Source organism: Cygnus atratus, chromosome 26 (genome assembly GCF_013377495.2).
Source record: "Cygnus atratus isolate AKBS03 ecotype Queensland, Australia chromosome 26, CAtr_DNAZoo_HiC_assembly, whole genome shotgun sequence".
Taxonomy (NCBI): Eukaryota; Metazoa; Chordata; class Aves; order Anseriformes; family Anatidae; genus Cygnus; species Cygnus atratus.
The window spans coordinates 1,201,206-1,224,708 of NC_066387.1; the positions used below are offsets into that span (position 1 = coordinate 1,201,206).

Sequence of the window (23,503 nt, forward strand, 5' to 3'; positions counted from 1 at the left end):
GAATGGAAAAACCTTGGCTTCACCCTTGGGCATCTCCTTCCCATAGCACGGCACGGGGCCCCGTGGGATGCGGGACCCATCCTGACACCCCAAACGCCTTCCCCAGGGCGGTGGTTGGGGGGGTCCCAGCCCCCAGCATGGCCCCACAGCCCCAGTCTGTTGCCTGGGTGCCCCCCAGCTCTCCCCCCACCTGCTCCGTGGCTGCTTTGGGCTCGGTGGGGTTGGGGGGGGCCCTAAAAGTGGGGGTTCCTGGGGGTGCTTGTCCTTCTCCCACCCCCGTTTGGGGCTTCAGGGTTATTTGTGGCGGAGCTCCAGCGGCTCCTCTAGCAGCGAGCGGGTCCCTGCGCTCCCCAGCTGGGCCACACGGGGTGGCTGGGGCTGAGCCCCGCTGTCACCCCCATCCCACCCTGTCCCTGCACCCTGGGGACAGGGGGACCCGGTGGTGTCCCCGTGCCTCTGGACGGCTGCGGCGCGTGGCTTTGTGTGGCATGGGCGACCAAAATGGGACCCCCAGGGGTGCTGGCTAGGGACAGGGACCCTCTGGTGGCCCGCAGGGTGCTACGTGCCACCGGCAAGGTGCTGGTGGCGTGCGGGCAACGCGGGAGGGGGCGTCCCGGCAGGCCGGGTGTCAGGAAAGGCTCTTTAAACAGGAAGGCGAGGGAAGCACGGCCATAAATCAGAGCGTGGCAGCGGCGATTAATCACCGGGCTCGGCCCGTCCTGCACGCGCTGCTGCGCCCCGGCCCTACCACCCTGCGTGACAAAAGCCGGGACGCCGGGGTCCCCAGGGACACCAGGGCTTGGGGGGGGGGGGGGGCTTGGCTGGGCTTTGCTCCTGTGCTGGTGGCTCACGGCTGTGGCATCCAAGGGCTTACCCACGGGGGAAAGCTCGGGGTTTGCCGTGTGCCGTCGGGGATGGGTTTCGTGGTGGGGAGGATTGTGGCCATCCAAAGGGACGCCTTAACCCACAGCCCCCCCCCCCCCCCCCCCCCAAAGCTGGGGGTCCCCATCCCTCGCGCCCCCATCCCTTGTGGTCCCATCCCCATCATTTCGGGGCAGCCTTGGCCAGCGCTCGGCCCCTTCTGGGAACGGCCCCCCCGCCTCCTGACCGCGCTCTTCCTGGCTGCCGTTTCCTCCGCCAGGCTGCCCATCTGCAGCGGGGACGGGATGTTCCCGCTTCCCCCACCCCCCCCCCACTCCCCCCCCTCCGGCCCTGGCCTTTGTGCCCCCCTTCCAGCTCTCCCCCCCCCTTGGGCATCGCAGTACACGCATGGCGAGCCGTGGCGGTGCTGAGCGGTGCTGAGCGCTGCCTGTATTTCCAGCTGCCGACCGCGCCGCGTGCACGCACGTGTGAGCCGAGCGTGCGGGGAGGTGGGGGCTTGGGGAGGGTGGGGAAGGGGAGAAGGGGGATGCGGCCCCGGTCCCCGCTCGCTCCCGGTTGGAGTTTTCCATCGGTGCTGTGGGAAATGCCGCTCCAGGCTTGTCCTGCTCCTGTCCTCGAGCCCCTCGCTGCGGCTCACCCTGCGCTGCTCAGCCGCTAGCCGCTGCAGGGAGAGCAGGATCAGGCCCCCGTGCTCTCAGCCCCCTGTGCTCCCCGGCCCTGGGGTGGGGGGGGGTCATCCCATGCCCACCCCCCCCTCACCTGGGGTTCTTCAGCGTGGCCATGTACTGCTCCATCATCTTCTGCACCAACCGCTGCATCTCCTCCATGCTGTTTTTGCCTGGTGGGGCGAGAGCAGCGGGGCCTGAGCTGGGCTGGCGGGGGACCCTCATAGCAGGGGGCGATGCCCCCTGGGGTGACGGGGGGCTGTTGGGGTTGGGGACGGACTCACCCGCGCTGCCGAAGATGCCCAGGTTCCTCAGAGGATCTGCGTAGGAGCTGGGGCTGGCGAAGGGCCCCGGCCGCACGCTGCCCCCCAGGGTCCCCGGCACCCACGAGCCCGTGATGTCGAAGGTGTCCAGCTGCAGAGGGCAGGGTGGGCGCGTCGGTGCTGGCTCTCAGGGCCCTGCCCCACGCCACGGGACCGGTGCCGGGCTCGGCACGGCCACCGAGTGCTCGCGGCACCTCTGGGGAGCAGGGTCCAAGGGTGGCACCGCGGCTTGTCCCTGCCCGGAGTGCGCCGCGGGACCGGGCAAAAGCGCAGGTCCGAAAACTTGGGTAAAAATGCAAGGCTGAAAAGCGTGGGCAAAAGTACACGGGCAAAAGGGCAGGTCTGAAAATGTAGGGGTAAAAATGCCAGGCTGAAAATAAAATGCACATGCAGAAGTGGCTGTGCAAAAGTGCACGGGCGAAAGTGCGGGTCCGAATACACAGGGGTAAAAATGCAAGGCTGAAAAGTGCCTGCGCAAAAGAAGGCTGTGCGTGCCCAGCCTCGCACTCTCCCGAAGTGGCCGTGGAAGACACCCGGGGCTGCCCCCGTGCCCCAGCTGCCCCCTCACCTTGGAGCCCTCGCAGATGCTGAGCCGCTGCTTCAAGTAGTTGGCTTGCACGGCGGCTTTGCTCTTCTCCCCCACCTCCTTGCTGAGCTGCTCCTTCTCCGCCAGCAGCTTCTTCTTCTCCTCCTGGCTGCCCTTCAGCTGCTTGTCGGCCTCCTGCAGCCGCTTCTCCAGCTCCTGCTTCTCCCGGGAGCAGTTGAAGCGGCACTGCAGCAGGTTCACGTCGCAGGCGCTCTTCTCCCTGTACATGGTGTCGCGCTCCTGCTGCTGGAGGAAGAGCCCCTCGGTGCGCTGCGTCAGCCTCCTGAGCTCCTCGTGCGCGGAGCTGCAGCCGTAGGGGCTTATCGTCTCCCTGATGCGCTGGAGGGAGATGCTGATGTCCGGGCGCAGAATGCTGCACTCGCGCTTCAGCAGCTCCAGGTGGGACTTGGTGGAGTCGCACAGGGTCTGGGTGCTGAGCAGCTCCTGCTGGCAGCCCTCGCGCTCCTGGCTGGCCTTGGCCAGCGCCGTGCTCGCCTTGGCGCAGTTGTCCTCCAGCTCCTTCCTCGCCAGGGCCGTCTTGTCCAGCTGGCTCCGCAGCTGCGCCTTTTCGGCTGCGCGGGGTGGGGGGGGGCAGAGGGTTGGGGGGTGCACGGTGCCCCGCCGCCGCCCGCACCCTCTCCCACCCCACGTGGCATCGCGGGGTGATGTCCCTGCCCAGCCCCGGGGGAGAGGTGTGCTTCGGGGGGGGTGCCCCGGGGGTGCTGGGGATTCCCCGGAGGGCTGGGGGGGGGAGGGGGGGGATGCTGAGGGTGGGGGCGGGTGGGTGGGGGCCCCCTTACCGCTGCAGTTGGCATTGATGAGGTTGATGGTCATGTGGTAATCCTCCAGCATCATCTTCTGGTAGATCATAATCCTCATCATTTCCTGCAGCTGGGGGCAGGAAGGGGAGGGGGTCAGCGCAGTTTGTAGGACACCTCCCCCCCCTCCCTCCCCCCCCCCCCCCCCCCCCTCGGCACCACCCCACTTCGGCAGCGGTGACCCCGGGGGCCTCATCCGGCAGGGCCAAGGAGGTGGGAATCCCATTGATGGGCGCTTCCAGGGCTTGGGGGGGACGGGACACATCAGCATCATCAGCAGGGTCTGCCCCCACCCCGCATCCCCTCATCCATCCCTTTGGGGGGGGGGGGGGGGGGTTAAATGGGGTCTTTCCCCCCCCCCCATCCCGGCTCTCACCTTGGGGGTGGCGTTGGGGAGCTGGCTGCTGTTGCACTTGTCCAGCTCGCGCTGCACCTTCTGCAGCGTGCCCTGCAGCCCCTGCTTCTCCTTCAGGGTGTTGTTGAGGGTGCGGGTCAGGTTGGCGTTCCTCCCGCTGAGGGTGATGATCTTGTTGTAGCGGTCCTGCATCTGCTCCTCCAGCAGCCGGAGGTGCGTGTCGGTGCCCGCGTGCGCGTTGCCGTACACCATGAAGAGCACCAGCCCCAGGATGATGAGGAACTGGATGAGGGACGTGAAGAGGAAGACGTACTTCATGTAGAAGCCGCAGTCCCGCTTGGGCATCGCCTCCTTGGCCTCCAAGCCGAACTTGGCCATGGCGTAGCTGCTCTTCTCCATGCTCCCCCTTGCTCTGCTCACCCCACCCCACGGCAGCCCCTTTCAATGGGGCCGCGCCGGGGTGGAGCTTGCTCCCCGGGCCGTGTTTATATTGCTCTATTTAATATTTCCTTCTGCTGGGCTCCTTCCTGCCTCTCCGGATGCCTCAGACTTGCCGGGTTATCACAGTGCAGCTTCTGTTTGCAGGAGGGCTATTGTTCCCGGCTGCTGACAGACGGGGGGCAAAGCGCAGCCGCTCCCCCCCCCCACACACCCCCCCCCCGGTGCCGATGCTGGGGATCGGCTCTCCCCTGGGACCCACTCCCCAGCCTCACCCCGCACGCGAGGAAATCGGCTCCGTGCGGCGACGGCCGCGGGCACCGGAGGGTGCTGGGGTGGGGAATGGGTGAGGGTGGGTGCAGCCAGGGGGGGATGGAGGAGGAACCCCCCCCGCCGGTGCTCATGTCGCTGCCGGGAGCTGCAGCACGCAGGGACCGGTGCTCCAGCCAGTGGGGGGAAGGATGCGGCCGGCTGAGGGATGCTGAGGGACGGTGCTGGGAGCCCAGAGGCCAGGATGGGTGCCCTGGCCCACGGAGAGCATTGAAGGTGGCCTCGACCCCGTTGCCTGCGTCAGCACCGATCCGCAGAGCTGCTGAGGATGCCAAGCACGTGCAGGATGGGCCCTCAGGGGCTTTGCCATCCTGTGCCATGGGGGTGAGGGTCTGCAGCCACCTCCCCTGTCCCGCTGCAGGTTTGGGGTCCCCTGGGCAGAGCGGTGAGCCCGGAGGGGACACGAAGTCCAGCTTGGGGACAGGCTGGGGCACGGAGCATCTCCACCAGTGACCACAGCCGGGCTGCGGGACCAGATCCCGGCTCTGGGCTGAACGGGGCCACGTTCAGATCCCAACCACCGCGTGCGTCCCCGTCCCCGCTCCGCGGTGCCCTTCCCCAGCCGGCGCCGCAGGATGCCCGGAACAGGGGCGGGGGGGGGGCTCAGCAGGGGGGGTGCTGAGGTGCTGGCGCTGACCCCGCCGCGGCTGAGCCGCTCGCTGTTTCCTGCCTTCTCGCTGCGCCACGCTCCCTGGGGCCCGCGAGTGTCTGCGGTGCTGGGGACGGTGTCGGTCCCAAATCCATTCTCAGCTACCGCGTTTCCTTCCTGAGCTGCAAATAACGGTGAGTCACCCCCTCCGCTCCCCCCGGCACCCGGCCCCGCCGTGGGGACGCTGTCTGGGCTCCGCTGGCCCCTGACCCCGCTGCTGGCTCTGGACCCTGGCGCGGCGCTGCCTTTGCCGATGGGATGCTCGTGGTTCCCGAGGGCTCCCTGAATCCACTGGGGGGCCTGGGCATCCCCATGGGGCATCCCCGGGCGGCTCAGTCCCCCTGCCATGTGCACACCCTGCCTCTTTGTCCCATTTTCCAATTAGCCGCCCGTCTATAATTAATCCTTCCTGTGCCAAGGGCTGGCGCTGCATCGAGGTCGGGCCATGGGAACGGGTCCTGCCCATCCCGAACCGTTGGGTGTGGGACCGCGCTTGGGGACCGCTGGGTTTGGGATCCTATTGCAGCCCCCCCCCTTTGTCTCAGCCTCGCCTGGCTGCCCACCATGGGGGTCGCTGGGGGCGATTCCCCCCCTCCGGGCTTGGCGGGGGGGGGGGGCCGGATGCCTGCGCTCGGCCTCTCACAGCCGCCCTGCCCTCTGCACAGGATATCGCTGTGGCAGCGGCAGGAAAATCGGCAACTTTCCTGGAAACCGTCTTTAGAGAAGATCAAAGGAGCTGGGAAGTGGCTGCGAAACGGCAGCAGCTGCTCGTCCCTGTCCCCCCACCCTCCCACCCCCTCCAGCTCGGCCCCGCAGCCCCTGCCAGCCCCCTTGGGGGTGCCCGGGGATGCCGGGCACCCTCCCTCTGCCTCCTGCCGCCCACACATGGGGTGCTGCTGATTAGCAGGCCTAATTGGAGTTGCCTGACTTGCGCACACCCCAAAGCCGTGCCATGCTTTGGCTGCAGGTCAACGGCTTCATGCTAGGGGTGTCTGCAGGCACTGGGGTGTGCGGAGCCCCCCCGCTGTGCCAAATCCCCCTGCGCAGGGCTGGTGCTCGAGGCCGAGAGCCCTGACCCCGCGTCTGGTGCTTGCAGCGAGGTAAGCGACGTCTCTGTACGTATGGCATGTTTATGGACCAAGCTTGAGGAATATTTTATACACGTCAAGCTTTAGCATTATTTTGTACACGTGAAGCTGGCTTAATCCTTAGGTGTGTAGTAAGCAGGAGGGGGGTTGGCTGCAGGTTAACCATAGCAGGTGCTTGACCACCACTTCTGTTTAATCCACGGATAAATAGAGTTAACGATTAATAAATCCTTTTGGATAACCTCAGGACATGAACCTGTTCCAATAAATCAGCTGCGACAAGCAGGTGGTGGCCAGCAAAGGCTTCCAGCACCCGAAACTGCCCGAGCCCGGTCCCTGGGTGCCCGCGATGCGGTGGGACGCGGGCGAGGGCAGCGCCGGTGGTCTTGCTGCGACGGCTCCGCTCCGATGCTGCCCGGCGCAGCAGGGCTGAGCTGCTGCTGGGTCCCAGTGCTAAGGGGCGCTGTGGGACTGGGAATGATGGGCTCGGCCCCGGCACCCCCAGCACCCCGCTTCGGCTGAGCCCAGGTGGGTGCAGGGGGGGCCGCAGCCGTGCTGGCGCGGTGGCGGTGCCGTACCCAAGTGCGGTCGGTGTGCTGGTAAAAGGGGGGGCAGGAAGGATGCTGCGGGGCTTCAGCCCTTCCTGCAAGAGAGGGGACAGCCACGAGTGAGTGGGGACACCAGTGACAAAGGTAGCATGTGCAGAGCTGCGCCCACAAATGGTTGTGCTGGAGAAGCCCCCTCCCCAAGGTGTCCAGCCCCCGACCCTCCAAAGCAGGAGGGCAGCCCCCACAAAATGTACCGGGAAGGGGGGCACCTGCGCCTGGCCGTGCGGGACCCCATCCGCCGCCGTCGCAGCACCTCCGCCTCGGCCGCGTAGTCCCTCCTGCGGGCAGAGCAGAGCCGTGTTAGGGGACACCGCATCCCTGGGGGGAACCCAGAGGGGGACACAGCAAAGGGATGGGACCCTCACAGGGTTTTCTCGAGCTCTTTCTGCCGAGCCTCACACTTCTCCCCGCGTGCCCGCAGCGCTCGCCGCTGCTCCTCCGCCTCCTCCAGCCGCTGCCGCAGCCCCTTCGCCTGCTCTGCGCCCTTTGCCAGCTCCTCTGCGGGGCGAAGGGGCACCCCAAAACCTGAGCCACCCGGCCAGGGCATCGCCCCCAGGGCGTGCATGGCTGAGTCACCAGCCCAGGCTGGGGTCCCAGGGGACGGACAGACGGACGCACCTTGCAGAGCCGCGTTCCTGCGGGCCAGCTCAGCCCGCTCGCGCCGCAGCGCCAGCGCCTCGTCCCGCAGCGCCGTCGCGTTGGCCTCCAGCCTGGCCTGGGGAGAGGGGACACCGCGGCGTGGGAACGGGGGGGCAGCATCGTCCCAGCTCCTCAACTGCTGCCGGAGGGCTGCCTGTCCTCACCGGTGTCCCCAGAGCAACCCCCGTGCTCCTGGTGACTTTATGGCCCCCTTGTCACGCTGGGAAGGTTTCTCCAAGAGGTAGGGATGTGGTTTTGGGGAAAAAAAAAAAACTCTTCCCCTGGACCAAAAGGACAGCCTGAGCCCAGACTTGGTGAGGATGCATGGGGGGCACAGCAGGAGCCCCAACCTGCTCAGCCCCTATGGGTGCCTCGTGGGGGCTGGGGGCTCCCGCTCTCCATGAGCTCGCCCCAGCCGGGTCCCCACGGCCGGCGCCAGCCCCGGGATGCCGGAGCACTTTTCCAGCCCCTCCAGGCCATTGTTCGGCCGGATGGCGGAGGGGAGGTGGGCCCCGCTCTTCCTCCGGCCGTGGCCGCAGCGCTGGGGCCAGGCCCTTTCCCAGCTGGGTCCACAGCTAAAAATACCTTGGAGGAGAGGAGAGAAGAGGAGAGGCAGCTCCGCACCGGCCTCCAGCCTCCGCGGCTGCTTTGGGATGGGTTAATTATACGTGTGGAGTGCCTCGGTTTGGGCGCTGCTAAGAATAGCCGTCCCCCAGCCAGGCACAAGGAACTGGAGGGGGGCTTTCCACACCCCAACTGCTGCTGGGATTTTCCACGAGCCTGCCCCCAGTCCCCCCAGAGATGGAGCATTGACACGGTCTTGGCCATTGCGCCGCCCCAGGAGCCACCTCCCCAGACTTTCTGGGCAGCGTTGCTCTCCCCACATGCATGCAGCCCCATAGCGGGGTCTGAGGGGGCCGGGAACCCCTCTGTCCCCATCCCCGCAGTACCTACCGCCCGCTCCCGGCAGGACGCCAAGCTGGAATTGAGCTTCTCGCCCTCCTCGCGTGCTTGGGCCAGCTCCCGGCGCCGAGCATCCTCTGCCCGCGCGCTCTCGGCCGCGGCGCGCTGCAGCCGGGCACGATCCTGCTCCAGCTCGGCCAGGCGCAGCTCCAGCACCCGGCTCTCGTTGGCCGCCCGCTCCCGGCAGCCCCGCAGCATCCCCAGAACCTCCGAGCGCCACAGCAGCACGGCCACCGAGACTGTCACCGCCGCCACCAGCACCAGCAGCGCCACGCACAGCCCCAGCACCTTCAGCGTGGCTTTGGGCACCGCGGGGTCCATGCCGGGGAGGGGGACGGGGACGCTCGTGGCTGCCCGGGGTGTGCCCGGGTTGCTCTGGGTGCTGCCTGTGGGTTTTCTCGCCCAGCGCCGCTTTGGGCTGTGGTTTCTTGCAGGTCACAGCCCATAGCAGGCTTGGTTTGTGCAGCGCGTGGGAGGATGCTCGGCCCCGGCCGTGGGTAAAATCGGCCGGGACAAACCCAAGCCATGCCGGGGGGGCTGTCCTGATGCTGGAGCGACAAAACACTTTGGGTTTTCATGCAGTTTTATTGGAAAATGGTTCAAACCCACCTAACTGCGCAGTACCTGCGAACCCCTTGCTTAAAGGCAGCCCCGGGGCAGTGCCACGTCTCTGTCCCCTGCCTTTGCCCCATCCCCGTCTCGCCCTGGCCATAGCACAGGGGCCAGCATTTTGCAGAACGTCCCCCCAGGATGTCCCCACGCGACGTCCTCATGGTGGGAGCTCCCAACCCAGGCACTGCGTGAGCTGCCAGCACCAGCCCCATCCCAGCAGGATGGGAACCGTCCCTCCTTGCCCCATGGGGGCAGAAGGGGATGGCGACAAGCCAGGTCCATATTCTCCCAGCTCCGTGCTCAAAGCAGCAGCGTCCCTGCGAAGAGCAGAGCCAGGAGGACGAGGGGCACGGCCACGCCAGGGAACGTCACGCTGGTCCCACTCGAATGCCAGCTCCGTATGGACTGGATCTCCGACAGTGCGTTCCAGATCTGCGACTGGAGGTTGCTCCTGGGGGGGACAGCGAGAGTTGGTGACAGCGCACGGGACCGGGGCCGCCACGGGGGGAGCGGGGGGAGCGGGGGTCTCACCTGCTCGTCTGCGCCTCCTTCAGCTGATGCTGTTGCCGTTCCAGCCTCTCCTTGAGCTCCCTGTTGTCCTCTAAAGGGGGGTGACAGCGTGTGGGGGTCAGGGAGCAGGGTGGCTGGGGGGGGGGAGGGGGGGCAGGAACCAAGGTGTCGCAGGGGGCAGGGACAGGGGTGCCCCCGCTGCTCACCTTGCAGCTGCACCACGCTGGCCTCCTGCTCGTCCCTGTGGTGCTGCAGCTGGGCTAAATGCTGTCTCAGCTCCGAGACGGTGCTCTTCAGCGCGTCCTGAGTGCACGGACAGAGAGGGACAGGGGACACAGCCTCAGGCACCAGCTCTTCCCCTCCCCAGGCTGGGAGCAGCGCAAAGCAAACCACGCACCCCTGGGCCGGGGGGGGGGTCCCAGTAAGGGATACCACCCCCACCCCCACCCCCACCCCTTACCCCGCCACCTACCAGCTCGTTTCTGCAGCTCTCCCACTGCCCCCGCATCTCGGCGAGGGACCTGGTGGTGACGGCCAGCGCCTCGGTGAGGGACCTGTAGGTGACAGCCAGCGCCTCGGCGAGGGACCGGTTGGTGACGGCCAGCGCCTGCCCCAGCGCGGCCACCTGCGCCTGCAGCTCCCGCTGCGCCGTCCCCAGCTGCTCCAGCCCCTCCGAGCCCCCCGGCGGCTTCTGCAAGGAGGGGAGGGCTGTCACCAGGACCACCACGGCCACCCCGATGGCCAGGGCCACGCACATCCTCCAGGACTGCCTGTGCCAGAGGCAGCAGCGCAGGCAGCAGCCCTCCATCCTGCCCGCGCCGCGCTGCACTGCCAGCGCCCACCCGAGCGCGCTGGGAGGGACCTTCAGGCCCTAGTTTCGTTTCTCCAATAACGGGACTTTCCAGGAAATCCTGCGGGTTTTGCAAGCGCAGCACATGGAAGGGCACGTGGGAGGGATGCGCGGGGTGGCCGGTCGGTGGCCTTCCCATGGATATGGGGGCTGCAAGGACACACACACACCCCCCCCCCCATGTCCCAGTCCCATGTCCTAGGGTTGGGGGCAGATCTGGGGGGGCTGTGGGTGTGCGGGGAGCCCGGTGCTCTCTGTGAGCGGGACCGGGGCTACAGGGCAGGGAATCCCCCAGGGCAAGTGGGGGACGGGGTATGGAGAAACAATGTGGGGTATTTGGGTTGGGGGTCCCTGGGGTCTGGAAAAACTGAGGTATGGGGCACTTGGGGTATGGGGTGCATGGAGATGGAGTAACTGGGGTACAGGATACCCAGACTGTGGGGTATGGAGAAACTGGGGTGTGGTGTACTTGAAATATGGGGCACCTGGTATATGGAGGGACTGAAGTGTGGGGTACACAGAGTATAGGGTGCCTGGGACATGGACAAATGGAAGTAGGAGAATTAGGGGTGTGGGGTAACGAGATTGTGGGGCACCTGGGGTGTGGAGAAACTTGGGGTATGAAGTACTCGGGGTACGAGGCACTCGGGGTACAGGGTGCCTGGGGTATAGGGAAATGGGGGTATGGGGTACCTCCATTATGGGGTACCCCCCAATATGGAGTAGCCAGGGTATGGGGTACCCGGGATATGGGGTACCCAGGGCATAAAGTAACCGGGTATGTGAACTGCTGGAGTGTGGGCAGAGGCTGGTTATGGGGTACCTGGGGCTTGGAGGTGTCCCCAGCTCTGGGGGTCCCAACACAGGGGGCTGCAGCCTCCATGGTGCCCCCACAACGCCCCCCCCGCCCGCCCCACCCCAAACCGCCCAGCACAGGGATGCGCGTCGGGGTCAGGATCCGACCCGTGACGTCCCCGCCGGCACGCGGGGCGGAGGGCAGCTCCGCGCCAACCTTTCACGGGACGTCCCCGTCCAAAAAAAAGGCCCTCGGCTGCCGTTCAGGAGGGCTGCGGGGGGGCCGGAGGCGGGGGGGAGCTGGCGAAGCGAGGAGGAGGCTCCCCCGTCCCGGGAGGAGGAGAGCATCGCAGTCCAGCCACCGCATGCGCTGGCTCGCCTTCGGCAGGGCGGCCACGCGCCCTGTTTGCTTCTGTGGTGGCGAAACCCGAAACTCGCTTTTTCCAGGACTTGTGCTAAAAGCCTGCTTTTTATTTTTTTATTTTTTTTTAATTTTTTCTTTTTCCTGCTGACGTTTTTCGGAATGCAGTGGAAAGAAGGGAAACGTCCCCTGACCAAAGTCAATAGCGGCTGGTGTTTTGCTCCCTCGAAGCACCCCGAAGAATTGGGGTGGGTGGGGGTGAAGGGGAGGGAACGGGAACCTCCCTGTGGCCTTGTGGGGCTGGGAGCGGGTATGGGGCACGGGATGAGGGAGGTGGATACGGGGTACGGGTTGTGGGAGGTGGTTGTGGGGTACGGGATGCGGTGCTTGGGTACGGGATACACAGCAGATGGATACAGGATGTAGGCTGCAGGACCTGGGATGGGAGGTGTGCAATATGGGGATATGGGATCTTTGGATATGGGAGAAGGGGTGGAGGATGCTGGATATGGGATGTGGATATGGAGTGGTGGATATGGGATGTGGGATCTATGGGTATGGGATAAGGGACACAGGATGTGGGATGTGGGATGTGGGATAGTGGCTGTGGGATGTAGGATAGGGGATATGGGATAAAGGATGCAGGATATGGGATGTGGGATATAGGATATGGGGTGTGGGACATAGGATACGGGATGCGAGATGCGGCGTATGGGCTGTGGGATGTGGGATGCAGGACGGGGGAATGGGGGATGCAGGAGATGGGAGACAGCGGCCCCCCAGCTCACCTTTTCTCCAACCAGCTCCAGAAATAGCCGCTCCAGTTTGTGTCTTTCTTCCGCTGGTTCATGTGATAAAAAAAAAACCAACAAAACAGTGGCTGTGAAATGAAAAACACACAAAATATTTACCAAACTTCGAGTTTTGAGTCAGATTTTCGACATCTGGAGAATTAAAATGCTCTGGCAGATTCGGTGAGCTGTCATCATAAAGGGTTTAAGTATGTTGTTATTATTATTTATGGTCTGGATCCTGAGGATGAACAAAGGCCAAAGGTTTCAAAAATAGCTTGAAAAACGGGAATGGATGTTTTTTCCAGAACCACCTCGCTTTGAACAGTGAGATATTGAGATGTAACTCTTCAAATATATCTAAAAAGCAACTGGGAGAGGAATGCGTGCCGTGAGGCGCTGCCTCCTGGGGCCGTGCCGGGTTCACCTCGGGACCAAGGCAGAAATTGGGGTCTCACCTCGCACCTGTGGCGGGGTCCCCGCTGTGGGCATCCCCTCTCCACCTGTCTCACCAATTCCCGCTATTTTCCCCCAAATCCTGGCTTTGAATGACCCCTTCCATGGGGGAAGGATGGCAAGAGCCCTCCATGTCCCCAGCTGGGGAGGGGGGCACGGGGACACCCCCCCACACACCCCATCCAAGTGCAAGCACCGTTTGTTTTCCTCCTCCACTTGTCCGGAGGGAGCGGCAGGAGCGGAGCGAGTGCCTCTTGGCCAGACGGCCAGGAATTCGGCAGCTGGACCCGGCCCCGCCATGGCAGCAGGGATGGGGAGCTGGCACCTCCCGTGTCCCCCGCTGCCCCCCCCCGGGGACGCATCGGGGGCAGGAGAAGCCTCTGTGCCCCTCTCTCTCCCCGGGCAGGATCCGTCCCCTGAGGGTGCTGAGCGTGATGCAAAGAGAGGAGCCGGTGGGGATGGGGTGCACGGGGACACAGCTGCAAAATAACAGGGGGGCCCCGGGGGGGGGCTGCCCGCACTCGGGGAGGAGTGAGGGGCGGCTTCGGAGCGGGGCCGAGCACAGCGTGCACACGTCTGCTTTTCCCTTTCATCCCTTGCCTGTGCGTGTTCCCTTTCAGCCTGAAACGTGGGTTTCTCTCCTATTTTGGGTTGGCTTTTCGGCTGGTTTCTTTTATTATTTTAATTTAGGCACTGTCATTATATTTTCCATTATTTAAAAGGCAGGGGAAAAAAAAAAAAAAAAAAAAAAAAAAAGGAAAGCGAGCGAGAGCTGCTTCCCAAGTAGCTTTCCAGCTCGTGGCCGGTGCTCAGAGCAGCCTTTGTTCTCGGCCAGCGCCGGGACGTGCTCGCGGGGAGCAGCAGCGCTTGCGGAGACACCCCCATGGAGATCTGGGGGGGCTGCACCCATCCGGGGGGGGGGCAAACAGCATCCCCGTCCCTGTTGCGGGGATCGGTGACACCTAAGGACGTGCCCGTGCGCCCCACGAGCGGTCAGCCGCCGTTCTCCCCGCTTGCTCCCCCTCCTCTTTTTCCCTTCCCCACTTTGCAGCTCCAGCTTGGACGGGGTTTGGAGGTAAAGAGAAGCAGCTGAGCCCGGCTGAGCACCGCGGGGACACATCCTGCACGGGGCTGGGGCGCTCGCTGTGCCGGCGTCCCACACCCAGGGACAGCGCTGCACCTGCGCCTGGGGGGGGGGGTGACCTTTGGGGTTTGACCTTTGGGGTTTTGACCTTTGGGGTTTTGATCTTTAGGGTTTTGCCCTTTGAGGGTTTTGACCTTTGGGGTTTTGACCCCAAAGCCGTTTCATTGTGTAACCCCCTCCTGCTCCATCTGTGGGTGCAGCGCGGGGTCCCCAGGGAATCCCCCCTCCAGCACCAGGGCCCGGCAGCGCCCAGCACCCCCTGGGTTTCTGCAAACCCAGCACCTCCTGGAAGCCAGACACCTCTGGGGGGCAGGGCGGGGGGGTTATTTTGGTCCCCGATGATGCTCTTTGGGGTGAGCTCAGGGCTGCACAATGCGGGTGGGGTGCGGATCCAGCCAGGAAGCTGCCAGGTCCCTGGGGCTGGGGGCATCAGAGGGTCCCGCACCCTCCAGCCCCACGGAGAGGGGGGCGCAGTAGGAGGATTTGGCTGCAGCCCCCAGCCCAACCCCTGACCCCGGGCAGGTTTCCAGCCCTCGGGAATGTGGGGCTGGGCCGGACACCCAGCACGGACCTCCCGCACCCGTCCCGCCCTGGCCACCCCCTTGCCCCCATCTCCTGGACCCCAGCACCCCAGGGTGGGAGCGGGGCAGCGTAGGGACGTCGGGGTGCTCCGTGGGGTGGCTGGCGTGGGGAAAGGAGGGATGGGAGAATTTGGGACCCCCCCTCCAGCCCTGCTCCTTGTGGAGGGGGGACAGGATGGGACACATCTCCCTGAGGCTTTCTGGGGGGGGTTCAAAGCTGCTGGTGGAGAATGGGAGCTGGGGGAGCCATCCATTCTTTTTGTGTGCATTAATTTTTGCCATTTTTCACCCCATTTTTTCCCTCGATGCCCGAAATAACGGCAGGAGCTGCTTCCATCTGCCCTGCCTTAGCAGCTGCCTCCGACCAAGATGAGCAGACGGTGGAAAAAAAATCCTGCCCCCCCCCCCCCCCCCCCCCCCCCCCCCCCCCCCCCCGGGACACTGCCACCAGCGATGCTCTTGGGGGAGCACCCACCGATGTCCCCCTGTGATGGGGTCAGGGCTCTGAGCCTCCCCCAGGAATGGGGACAGGGACCCGCAGCTGGCTTTCTGGGGGCACGTGGAGCGGGGGCCAGGTGCCCCCCCCCACAGCAGCACCCTCCACCCGTTGCGTCCATCCTCACCATTTTTCTTTCCAGGCAGGAGGAGGAGAGGGACGGGTTTTGGCTGCCGCAGCACCCAGGAGTGGTTTTGGCGAACGCCCCTCGTCCCCCCCCCGCCCCCACCGGCTGCCCCGTCCCCTTTGATCTCGCCAGCGGCAGCATCCAGTATAAGGGCGAAAAAATGCCTGGATTTGGCCAAACCGTGTTTTAAAAGGGAAACATCGTCCTGCGAGCAGGAGGGGATGTTTTGGACCTGGACACGGAGCCTGTTCCATTACAGCATCCGCCGGGCTGGGAGGGGGGGGGTACGGGACCTCAGCCCAGCGCGGGGTCCACGTGCACGAGCCGCCCCCCCCCCCCCCCCCCCCCCCCCCCCGCAACATACAGGACCCCCCCATGTTGGATGGACAGTCAGACCCCCAGCTCCCGCCTCGCTTAATGGAGCTGGGCTCATCCCCATGTGCTGGGGGCCGCGGGGCGGGATGGGGCCCCCCCGGCTGCCACGTCCCCCAGCTGCGGGGCTGGATGGGGCCCCCCCCCTGCCCCATGCCGCTGCACGACCGCCAGCTGCCTGAACCGGGCCCAAGGCAAACAGGAGCTGCCGGGACAGTGCTACCGTGCGGGGTGGTGGGAGGGGGTACGGGGGCCAGCCCTGCGTGGAGCACAGCGATGGGATGGGACCCCCCCACCCCCCCCAAAAAAATCCCCCACCCCATCCCGGGTACGTCAAGGGGGGGGGGGGGGGTTTGGGAACGTCCCCGTGTCCCCCAACCTTGTTGCCAAGTTCTTGGAAGCCCAGAGAAACCCAGCAGCCACGTGGGTGTAAACACAACCGTATATTTCATAATAAATAATGTACAAATTGTTGGCGTGCCCGGGGCCGCATCCTGCCGTCATCTCCTCCCCCCCTCCACCGTGCGCTGAGCAGCCCCAGCTCTGCCCGCGGGGGCTGGCGGCAAGGAAGGGGGGGGGGGGGTTGGAAGAAGGGGCTTTGGTTTTGCCTGGGGAAAAGGAATTTGGGGCAAAATGCACACCCTGAGGGCAAAGGATCCCGGTTTGTCGAGTGCAGGATCAGGCCCAGGCAGGCTCTGTGCTGAGCTTGGGTGGAAGCTGCGGGGTCTGAGCCCGGGGTCCCCAGCATGCTGCCTGCCCCCAAGCCTCTACCACCTGGTGTGGGAGGGAGAAAAGGGCTTTTAATCCAAACCCTTGCTTTTTTCCCCAAAAAGAAACCCCATATTTCGTTATCCTGCCCCAAAGGGCTGCTGCATCTAGCCAGGAACCAAGACTTCCCCCGGCCCCCGTGGTGGCAGGAGGACCCCCAGGTGCCAACCAGTCACCAATCCCCGGTACGCGGTACCCCTTCCCCAATGAGCCCTCTCCCCTGTTTGCATTCCCCCCCCCCCCCCCCGCATTTTTTCACTTTATTTTTAAATAACCCCCGAGGGGCCGCATCCTGCAGCCGGGGCCAGGGGTGAGCACCACGAGCTGCCCCGCACGGGGCTGGGGGTGAGGGCAGGGGACAGCACCCGGGGGGGGGGGGGGAGCTGGCCTCAGACACGGGGGTGCCTCCCCCTTGGAAAAAGTGTCCCTTGGTCAGGGTGGGGGGACACAGCACAGTCCCCACCAGACGTGTCCCTTTGTCCCTTTACACCTCCGCGTCCCCCCTATCCCTCCCCCCCCCCCATCGGTCGTTATAAATGAGCGCGAGTAAAAGCGAGGGGGAGAGTGGAGGGCTGGCGGGGGGCGCGGGGACGCCACGGCGCTCACTGCTGCGCCCGGGTCCGGCCCATCCTCCGCCGGCTGCTGGGGGTCCGGCGGGTCGGCGTGGGGCTCAGGGCTCGCACGCCGGAGGCAAAGTCCAGCACCTCGGGGGGGGCCCGGCGCATCTCGCCAGTCCCCATCTCACGCCGGATCTCATCCAGTGCCTCGGCCGGCGAAGTGAGCAGGCGCTGGAAGAAGCTCTCGCGCCCCGCCGGCCGCTCCTGGCAGGTGAAGGTGACAGCGGTGCCCGCGTCCGACTTCATCTCCCTTGAGAAGCCATCCGAGGTGCCGTCAAAGCAGCGGCCGATGGCGATCTCCTTGGCCAGGCGCGGGTTCTGGTCCGTCACCGTGTAGATGCCGTAGTTGTGCCCCAGCGGGTCAACCGGCGCCATCATGGTGAAGGCGGCCGTGTTGTCGGTGTCGGCCACCGGCGGGTGCCGGGCCAGGTAGTCCCTCAGGAGGCTGTTGACGGCCGTGCGGCGGCAGCTGCCCTGGGGGATGATGGAGACCAAGGTGCGGTCCACCAGGCTCTGGTCGTAGAGCATCCCGCTGCACTTGAACTCCACGCAGGCTCCCGAGCTGTTCTCCAGCAGGGCGTCCCGCACGCTGCGGGTGTCACGCAGCCCGTAGAGCTGCCCCCGGGTGCGGGGGTGGCTGCCCCCCACGTTGCGGGACCGCACCATGTACTCCTGCGGCCCCTCGATCCGCACCTTGATGAAGCACGCCCTGAACTCCTGCGGGTTGGGCCACCACGCCAGGTAGTCGCCGGTCCAGGAGGTCAGGTCGCTCTCCTTGAAGGGCACCACGTTGTACTCGTACTTGTCCACCTCCACGCGGTAGAATCGGAAGTGGTTGGCGCTCACCGGTGCCTCCTCGCACTCCCTGAGGCTGCGGTAGGGGTAGACGGGGCCGTTGGTCTCGTCGATGTTGTTGGGGTCGGGCTTGGCCACGTTGATCTGGAAGGCCGTCTTCTTGAAGCTGGGGTCATCGTGGTCCAGCCGGCGGTAGCCCAGCTTGTTCAGGTAGGGCTGGGACACCCCCACGGTGCTGGGGTTGAGCCTGGGGCTGGAGGCCACGGCCTCCAGCTCCTCGCCGCCCAGCGTGGCGGTCAGATACGCCGAGTAGGCGTCGGGGCGCCGGGCATCACAGAAGGCGGGCAGGCAGGCGCCGTTGGGGCCAGTGACCACGCTGTCGAAGCGGCCCCAGGCCCGCGGGTTGGCGGGGAAGCCGGGCTGGGGCTCCAGGTTGATGAGGCTGATGACCACCCCCTCCAGCTGCTCGTAGGGGTTGAACTTCTCGTTGCTGTAAGCCCTGACCTTGACGAAGCAGCGGCGGTCCTCTGGCACGTCCAGGTTGAAGAGGCGCCGCTCGCGGATCTCCATGTTCCCCACGAGGAAGGTCCTCTCCTCCCTCTTCCCGCGCCTCTCCTTGGCCGGGCGGAAGACGCCCTCCTCCTCCCACAAGCCGGTCTCGGGGTTCAAGGACCACAGCTTCATCTTCTTCAGGTGCTCCGGCATCCAGATCTGCCCCGCGTCCATCCGCACCTCCACTGGCCCTGTCTGCAGCGCCTCGCCCGAATCCCCTTCCCGAAAGTCCACGGCAAACATGCCATAGGTCCGCAGGGGGACGATCTCCCCCTCAGCGTTGGCGAAGCTCAGGTCGCTGGAGGCGGCGCCGGCAGTGGCGATATCCCTGGGGTCCAGGAAGGTGACGCTGGCTTTGACGGTGCCGCTGAAAACCTCCCCGGAGGGACGGAGGAAGGCGCCGGCGGGAATGACGAGCTCCCCAACAGGCTCCTGGCCGCTCACCTCACCCAGAGGGATGGCGTTGGTCCGGCCGGCATCCAGCTCCACTGGCTCCTTCTTCCGCATCATCTTGACCTCCTGGTAGACCGCACCGCCCCGGCTGTTGAAGGGCAGGACCTTGATGGCGTCCACGAAGCGTTGCTGCCGGTCCACGAAGCGGGCCACCAGGCGCTGCGTGTCCGGCGGCACCTCGATGGTGAAGGAGCCCTGGTAGCCAGTGAAGCCGATCTTCTTCCTCCCCAGGAAGATCTGCCCGAAGCGCAGGGGCTCGCCGGTGTCGGCTGCCATCACCCGTCCCTGCACCAGGACGCGGGGCTGGGCACAGGGCCCGCAGCCGCACTTGGCCACCACCTTGATGGGCAGGACAGAGCCGCCGCAATGGATCTCCCGCACCTCCATGCGCCGCACACCGCAGCAGCGCCGCGCGCCCGCCCCGCACTGCTTCCCATCAGCCGGGCTGCCGGCACACGGTGCCGGCGGGCAGTGCCCCACGTCGTAGTACCGGGAGCCCTTGGCGTCCTGCTGGCACTCAGCGGGCAGCTCGATGAGGCTGGGCTCCGGCTTTGGGTTGCAGCTCTGCTGGCCCTGGGCTGGGGGAGACAGACAGGTTTAGGGACCCCCATCCCATGGAGATGCCACTAAAAATGCCCATCCCACTCTCCCAGGGATGGTGCAATGCTCCAGCACCGCCACCCTCCCCACAAAGACCCCGTCCCCACTCACCCAGCACGGTGAGCTGCGCCGGTGCCGACCTGATGGCGCCCGCCTCGGTGCTGGCCTTGCAGTGGTAGGTGCCAGCCTGCGCCGGCACCAGCGCCCGCAGCTCCAGGCGGCTGCCGTACTTGTGCACCTTCCTGTCCAGCAGCGTCCCGTTGTGGTACCTGCAGGGACAGGGACATGGTGAGCAGGGACACGGTGGGTGGACCCCTGTCCCCCTGCCCACACCCACTCACCAGTAGTACTTCTTAGGCATGGGGGTGCCCGAGGCTTTGCAGCAGAAGGTCACCTCCTGCCCGGCCACCCGCACCTTCGGCTTGGGGTGCAGCACCATGTAGGGCTTCTCTGCAGGAGAAGGGACCAGAGGGTGCAGCCAGCTGTGGTGACCCCCTCCCCGCTCCTTACACCCCCTCCATTATGCACCCACTGGGGTACAGGACCCCGAGGAGCACACGGTGCAGCCCCCCGTGCCGTGGTGCTCACCCAGCTTCTGCAGCGTCACGTGTGCCACCGACACGCCGGAGCCGTTGGAGGTGATGGGTGCCAGTCCCGGGACGAAGCCGTCACGGTGGGCGCTGACGTTGGCGGCGGTGCCCTCACACACCCCAGCCACGTGGAAGCTGCCACGCTTGTCACTGCGGGCCACCAGCACCGGCGGGCGGCCTTCCAGGTAGATGCGGGCACCGGGCAGCGCTGCGCCGGTGGCGGAGACGACGGTGCCCTGCAGGGTGTGCTCAGGGCAGGCTGCGGGATGGCACGGCGCTGAGACCCCGGGGCCACCGCCACCAGTGGGGTCAGCGCCCCCGTGTCTCCAAGGACAGGTACCTGGGCAGGGCGAGGGGGGGCACTTCTGCACCTCGGCGGGGCGCCCGGCGCACAGCAGCTTCTTGGCATTCTTGCAGCTCCGGCGGCGGACGCGTGTCCCGGTGCTGCCGCAGCTGCGGGAGCAGGGCCCCCACGCGCCCCACTCCGTCCATGTCGGCTCTGCAGGGAGATGCCGGGTGGGCATCGGGCACCGCGCTCCCCCACCCAGGAGGGTGCATGATGCAGGGGATAACGCTGCAGAGCTGTAGCACACAGGACAGGGGACACAGGCACAATGGGATCCCCACCCCACAAGTCTCCATCCAGCCGCTCATGCCCCATCCAGCCCCCGGCTCGGCCCTGCACCCCCCCTGCCAAGCTATTTTTACAAGCGCAGCTTCTGTTATTGCAATTAAGCTGACGATGTGCAGGCGGGGGCACATCGCCCAGGGAGCTGCCGCGTTGGCGCGGGGGCAGCCGCTGCACGGCTGCGGCCCCACGGGACAGCCCGTGCCCCCGCGCGGGGGCTCGGAGCTGAGCCGGAGCCGGCCGGCAAGCACAGCGAAGCGCAAAAACCTTCGCCAGCAAAGCCAGCACGGGAGACCGCAGCCCAGCGCCGACATTCCTGCGGCCGGGGAAGGGCCGGCGCTTGGCTCCGCCGCCGTCTCCTCTGCGTCTCTTTAGGAACAGGGTGGGGAGGCTGCAGGTGGGAGCCAGAGGGCGCGGGGGGGTCCCTACCTGGGCAGGGGCCAGCGCTGCACGCCCGCCGCTCCACCGCCTTGCCCTTGCACTTGAGCTCCTTCAGCGCAGCCACCACCTGCGCGTTGACGCAGCGGCGCTGGCGGGTCTGGGTGCCGCTGCTGCCGCAGGCGCTCCGTGAGCAGGGGCTCCAGGAGGACCAGTGCGACCAGTAGATATGCTCTGGGAGGGCAGAGGTGGTAGGTGAAGGGGGAGGCTCTTGGGAACCCACCACCGTGGGACAAACCCGTGCCCAGCTCCATCGTTATTATTTCCCCCAGGGTGGTGTCCCTCGCCATCTCTAGCTGGGGACAGCGGGCACGGACCCCCCCCCCCAAGAGGTGCCAGTGGGGTCTGGGGACGGGCACTCACCCAGCGGGCAGAGGAAGCGGATGTGGTAGTTGGAGCAGGTCTTGCCCTGCGGCTGCTCCTTGTTGACACACCGAAAGCCCTTCTTGGGGCTGAAGTGCACGACTTCACCCACGTCCTCGGGCAGCTCCCACTCGGTGGTGCGGGCCTGGATGGCCACGGGCCGCTCGCACACACGCCCGCGGTAGTAGAAGCGAATGGCCTCCAGGCTCTCGTAGTCCCCGTCCCCCCCAGGGTGGTCGATGTTGAACCAGGACGTCCACTCGGCCCCTCCACCTGGGACAGAGCCGCCCGTGAGCACGTGGCTGGGGTGCAGCCTCTGCCCCTAAAAGCACCGGTGTGTCCCCAGGTGCCACCGGGGCTGGGGAAGGGGCACCCTGGGGACAGCTCTGTGGGGACAGCTGGTGGGCTGCGAGGGCAGAGGACAAGTGGACCAAAGCACACGGACTTGAGAGCACTGGGTGCTGGCATGGGAAGCGTGGGGTGCACGGGGAGATCACATCCCTGCTGCGAGAGCCCCAGGGGACACTGCCATGGGAGCCCGCTGTCCCCACTGTCCCCAGGGGAAGATGTCATCTAGCAGGCTGGCACTGGGGGACACCGCACCATGTAGCCCCTTTGGATTACAAGGGAGAGGTGTCCCAGTGCGGCTCCAGCTGTGTGTCCCCAGCAGCACCGTGTCCCGTGGGTCCCCAGTGGTGTGGCGTCCCGCGGGGGCTCGGGGACAGCCCCGCAGGGCCGGGTGGCCGTACCTGCCGTGTCCAGGTCGAGGTCCGCCAGGCTGGGGGCTGCTTTCCAGGGCTTCCCTGGTGTGCCGCTCTTGCCTGGCTCCGAGTCGTTCTCCAGGGACTCTGGGGGAGGCACAGGGTGAAAGCCCCCGGCACCGGCTCACCACCCCATCCCCAGGACCCTCTCCAAGCCCTGGACACCGATGTCACGCTGCGAGTGACATCCCTGGCTGGGTACGGGGCAGGTGCTGGGCTCAGGGCATGGTTTGGTGGTGGCGGAGCACAGGCTGCCTGCCTGCAAATGCTGCCTGCCAGCTCCCTGCTGCCCCGGGGGAGACACAGGGGGTGAGGAGCTGCGGCACGATCAGCCCCCAGCAACCAAACTGGGACACGGCAGGAAATTGGGCTGCAAAGCCCCCGGGGCAGGCTGAGCTGGGCATCGCAGGTACTGCATGGAAGCAGCCAGGAACAGGGGGGGGGCGGGGGGGGGGCTTGCTGCCCATGGTCCCCCCCCACCCCAGCTCCCCCAGGAAGTTCACCCCAGGACACCGGGGTTTTCTGGGGGCAGCCCTGCCCCGATCCCGGGTGTGGTGAGCAGGGTTTCAGCTGTGCAATGAGCACACGGTGGTGGGACGGACAGAAGGATGATCCCCGGAGAGAAAGCGGGGTGCCCAGGGCTGTGCAGCGATGCCCGTGGGGCAAGGAGCTGACGGAAGAGCCGATGTCCCCAGAGCAGCCCAGGGAGGTTTGTGGTGAGCTGATGGGTCCCACGGGTGTCTATCATACAGGGCAGGATGTGTCCGAGCCCCCCAGACACTGCCATGCAGCACGGAGCACCCCATGAGCACGCAGTGGGTACCCATGGGCACCCTACAAACATACAGCGTCCCCCCCTGCCAGCAGCAATGCCACCCCTGTCCCTGTCCCCGGGGGACACAGCAGAGCTGGGTGGAAGGGAGCAGCCAGGCAGCGGGAACCCTGCAGCGCCCTGCAAGGTGGATGGATTTTCCCCCAGGACCGGGGATGTTCCCGGCTTCTTCGCACAGATGCTGTCCTTGGCACCCTGCAGAACCCACGCAGGGTTGGGGGACCCCATGGAGGAGCTGGGGGGCTGACAGCAATCCCAGATGGGATTTCCCACATGGGTTTGGCCACCAGCACTGGATCAGGCAGTGCTGGTGGGGACACAGCACGGGGCACGTCCCCATCCCTCCGGTGTCACAGCCCCGGGGAAGGCAAAGCTCCCGAGTGGGGGCAGAGGGGCCCCGAGCATCCTCCAAGCAGATGCAGGAGGGACATTCCCCAGCTGCTGTCACAAACATCTGGCCCCAGCAAACATCTGGCAATCCCCAGCACTGCCGTCCTGCCCCGCAGCGCTGCCGGCAGCCCCCAGCCCCATGCCGCAGGGCGATGGGGATGAGCAGTTTTCCTGGAGGGGTCCCTGAGATGTCGTTAAAAAATGCCGAAATCTTACCTGGTGCCCCGGCGCAGCGAAGGGCAGCGAGAGCCAGGAGAGCCAGCGGCAGCTCCCCCAT

General features: G+C 66.0%; 4 protein-coding genes across 4 annotated transcripts; all 4 read right to left on the reverse strand.

The window, feature by feature from the left end:
- Positions 1-1,536: 1,536 nt before the first annotated feature.
- PLVAP (plasmalemma vesicle associated protein) lies at positions 1,537-4,028 on the reverse strand. The gene is made up of 6 exons (XM_035569836.2): positions 3,651-4,028; positions 3,257-3,347; positions 2,439-3,028; positions 1,850-1,961; positions 1,642-1,720; positions 1,537-1,543 (listed from the first exon to the last, which is right to left on the reverse strand). The coding sequence occupies exons 1-6, from the start codon at positions 4,026-4,028 to the stop codon at positions 1,537-1,539; spliced, it is 1,257 nt and encodes a 418-aa protein (XP_035425729.2).
- Positions 4,029-6,302: 2,274 nt separating this feature from the next.
- Positions 6,303-8,665, reverse strand: LOC118259945 (coiled-coil domain-containing protein 194-like). The gene is made up of 5 exons (XM_050715686.1): positions 8,336-8,665; positions 7,361-7,457; positions 7,108-7,240; positions 6,952-7,020; positions 6,303-6,777 (listed from the first exon to the last, which is right to left on the reverse strand). Exons 1-5 carry the CDS (start codon positions 8,663-8,665, stop codon positions 6,768-6,770), a joined length of 639 nt encoding a protein of 212 aa, XP_050571643.1. The 3' UTR covers positions 6,303-6,767.
- Positions 8,666-8,909: 244 nt separating this feature from the next.
- Positions 8,910-10,341, reverse strand: LOC118259923 (uncharacterized). The gene is made up of 4 exons (XM_035569810.2): positions 9,939-10,341; positions 9,673-9,769; positions 9,488-9,557; positions 8,910-9,407 (listed from the first exon to the last, which is right to left on the reverse strand). Exons 1-4 carry the CDS (start codon positions 10,272-10,274, stop codon positions 9,257-9,259), a joined length of 654 nt encoding a protein of 217 aa, XP_035425703.1. The 5' UTR covers positions 10,275-10,341; the 3' UTR covers positions 8,910-9,256.
- Positions 10,342-16,809: 6,468 nt separating this feature from the next.
- CILP2 (cartilage intermediate layer protein 2) lies at positions 16,810-23,503 on the reverse strand. The gene is made up of 9 exons (XM_035569841.1): positions 23,443-23,503; positions 21,993-22,091; positions 21,244-21,516; positions 20,872-21,054; positions 20,155-20,313; positions 19,813-20,073; positions 19,566-19,674; positions 19,336-19,493; positions 16,810-19,202 (listed from the first exon to the last, which is right to left on the reverse strand). The coding sequence occupies exons 1-9, from the start codon at positions 23,501-23,503 to the stop codon at positions 16,810-16,812; spliced, it is 3,696 nt and encodes a 1,231-aa protein (XP_035425734.1).

What these genes read in the sequence shown, in the direction of transcription:
- PLVAP (XM_035569836.2), bottom strand. Translation starts at nt 4,028, where the DNA reads ATGGAGAAGAGCAGCTACGCCATGGCCAAGTTCGGCTTGGAGGCCAAG. An exon ending in CATCAATGCCAACTGCAGCG is followed by an intron (nt 3,029 to 3,256) that starts GTAAGGGGGCCC and finishes CACCCCGCGCAG; the next exon opens with CCGAAAAGGCGCAGCTGCGG. An exon ending in AGATCCTCTGAGGAACCTGG is followed by an intron (nt 1,721 to 1,849) that starts GCATCTTCGGCA and finishes TCGCCCCACCAG; the next exon opens with GCAAAAACAGCATGGAGGAG.
- LOC118259945 (XM_050715686.1), bottom strand. Translation starts at nt 8,665, where the DNA reads ATGGACCCCGCGGTGCCCAAAGCCACGCTGAAGGTGCTGGGGCTGTGC. An exon ending in CGTCCTGCCGGGAGCGGGCG is followed by an intron (nt 7,458 to 8,335) that starts GTAGGTACTGCG and finishes CCCTCTCCCCAG; the next exon opens with GCCAGGCTGGAGGCCAACGC. An exon ending in AAAGAGCTCGAGAAAACCCT is followed by an intron (nt 7,021 to 7,107) that starts GTGAGGGTCCCA and finishes CTCTGCCCGCAG; the next exon opens with GAGGGACTACGCGGCCGAGG.
- LOC118259923 (XM_035569810.2), bottom strand. Translation starts at nt 10,274, where the DNA reads ATGGAGGGCTGCTGCCTGCGCTGCTGCCTCTGGCACAGGCAGTCCTGG. An exon ending in AGAGCTGCAGAAACGAGCTG is followed by an intron (nt 9,770 to 9,938) that starts GTAGGTGGCGGG and finishes CCGTGCACTCAG; the next exon opens with GACGCGCTGAAGAGCACCGT. An exon ending in CAGCGTGGTGCAGCTGCAAG is followed by an intron (nt 9,558 to 9,672) that starts GTGAGCAGCGGG and finishes ACCCCCCTTTAG; the next exon opens with AGGACAACAGGGAGCTCAAG.
- CILP2 (XM_035569841.1), bottom strand. Translation starts at nt 23,503, where the DNA reads ATGGGGGAGCTGCCGCTGGCTCTCCTGGCTCTCGCTGCCCTTCGCTGC. An exon ending in TCGCTGCGCCGGGGCACCAG is followed by an intron (nt 22,092 to 23,442) that starts GTAAGATTTCGG and finishes TGCCTCCCCCAG; the next exon opens with AGTCCCTGGAGAACGACTCG. An exon ending in CGTGACGCTGCAGAAGCTGG is followed by an intron (nt 19,675 to 19,812) that starts GTGAGCACCACG and finishes CTTCTCCTGCAG; the next exon opens with AGAAGCCCTACATGGTGCTG.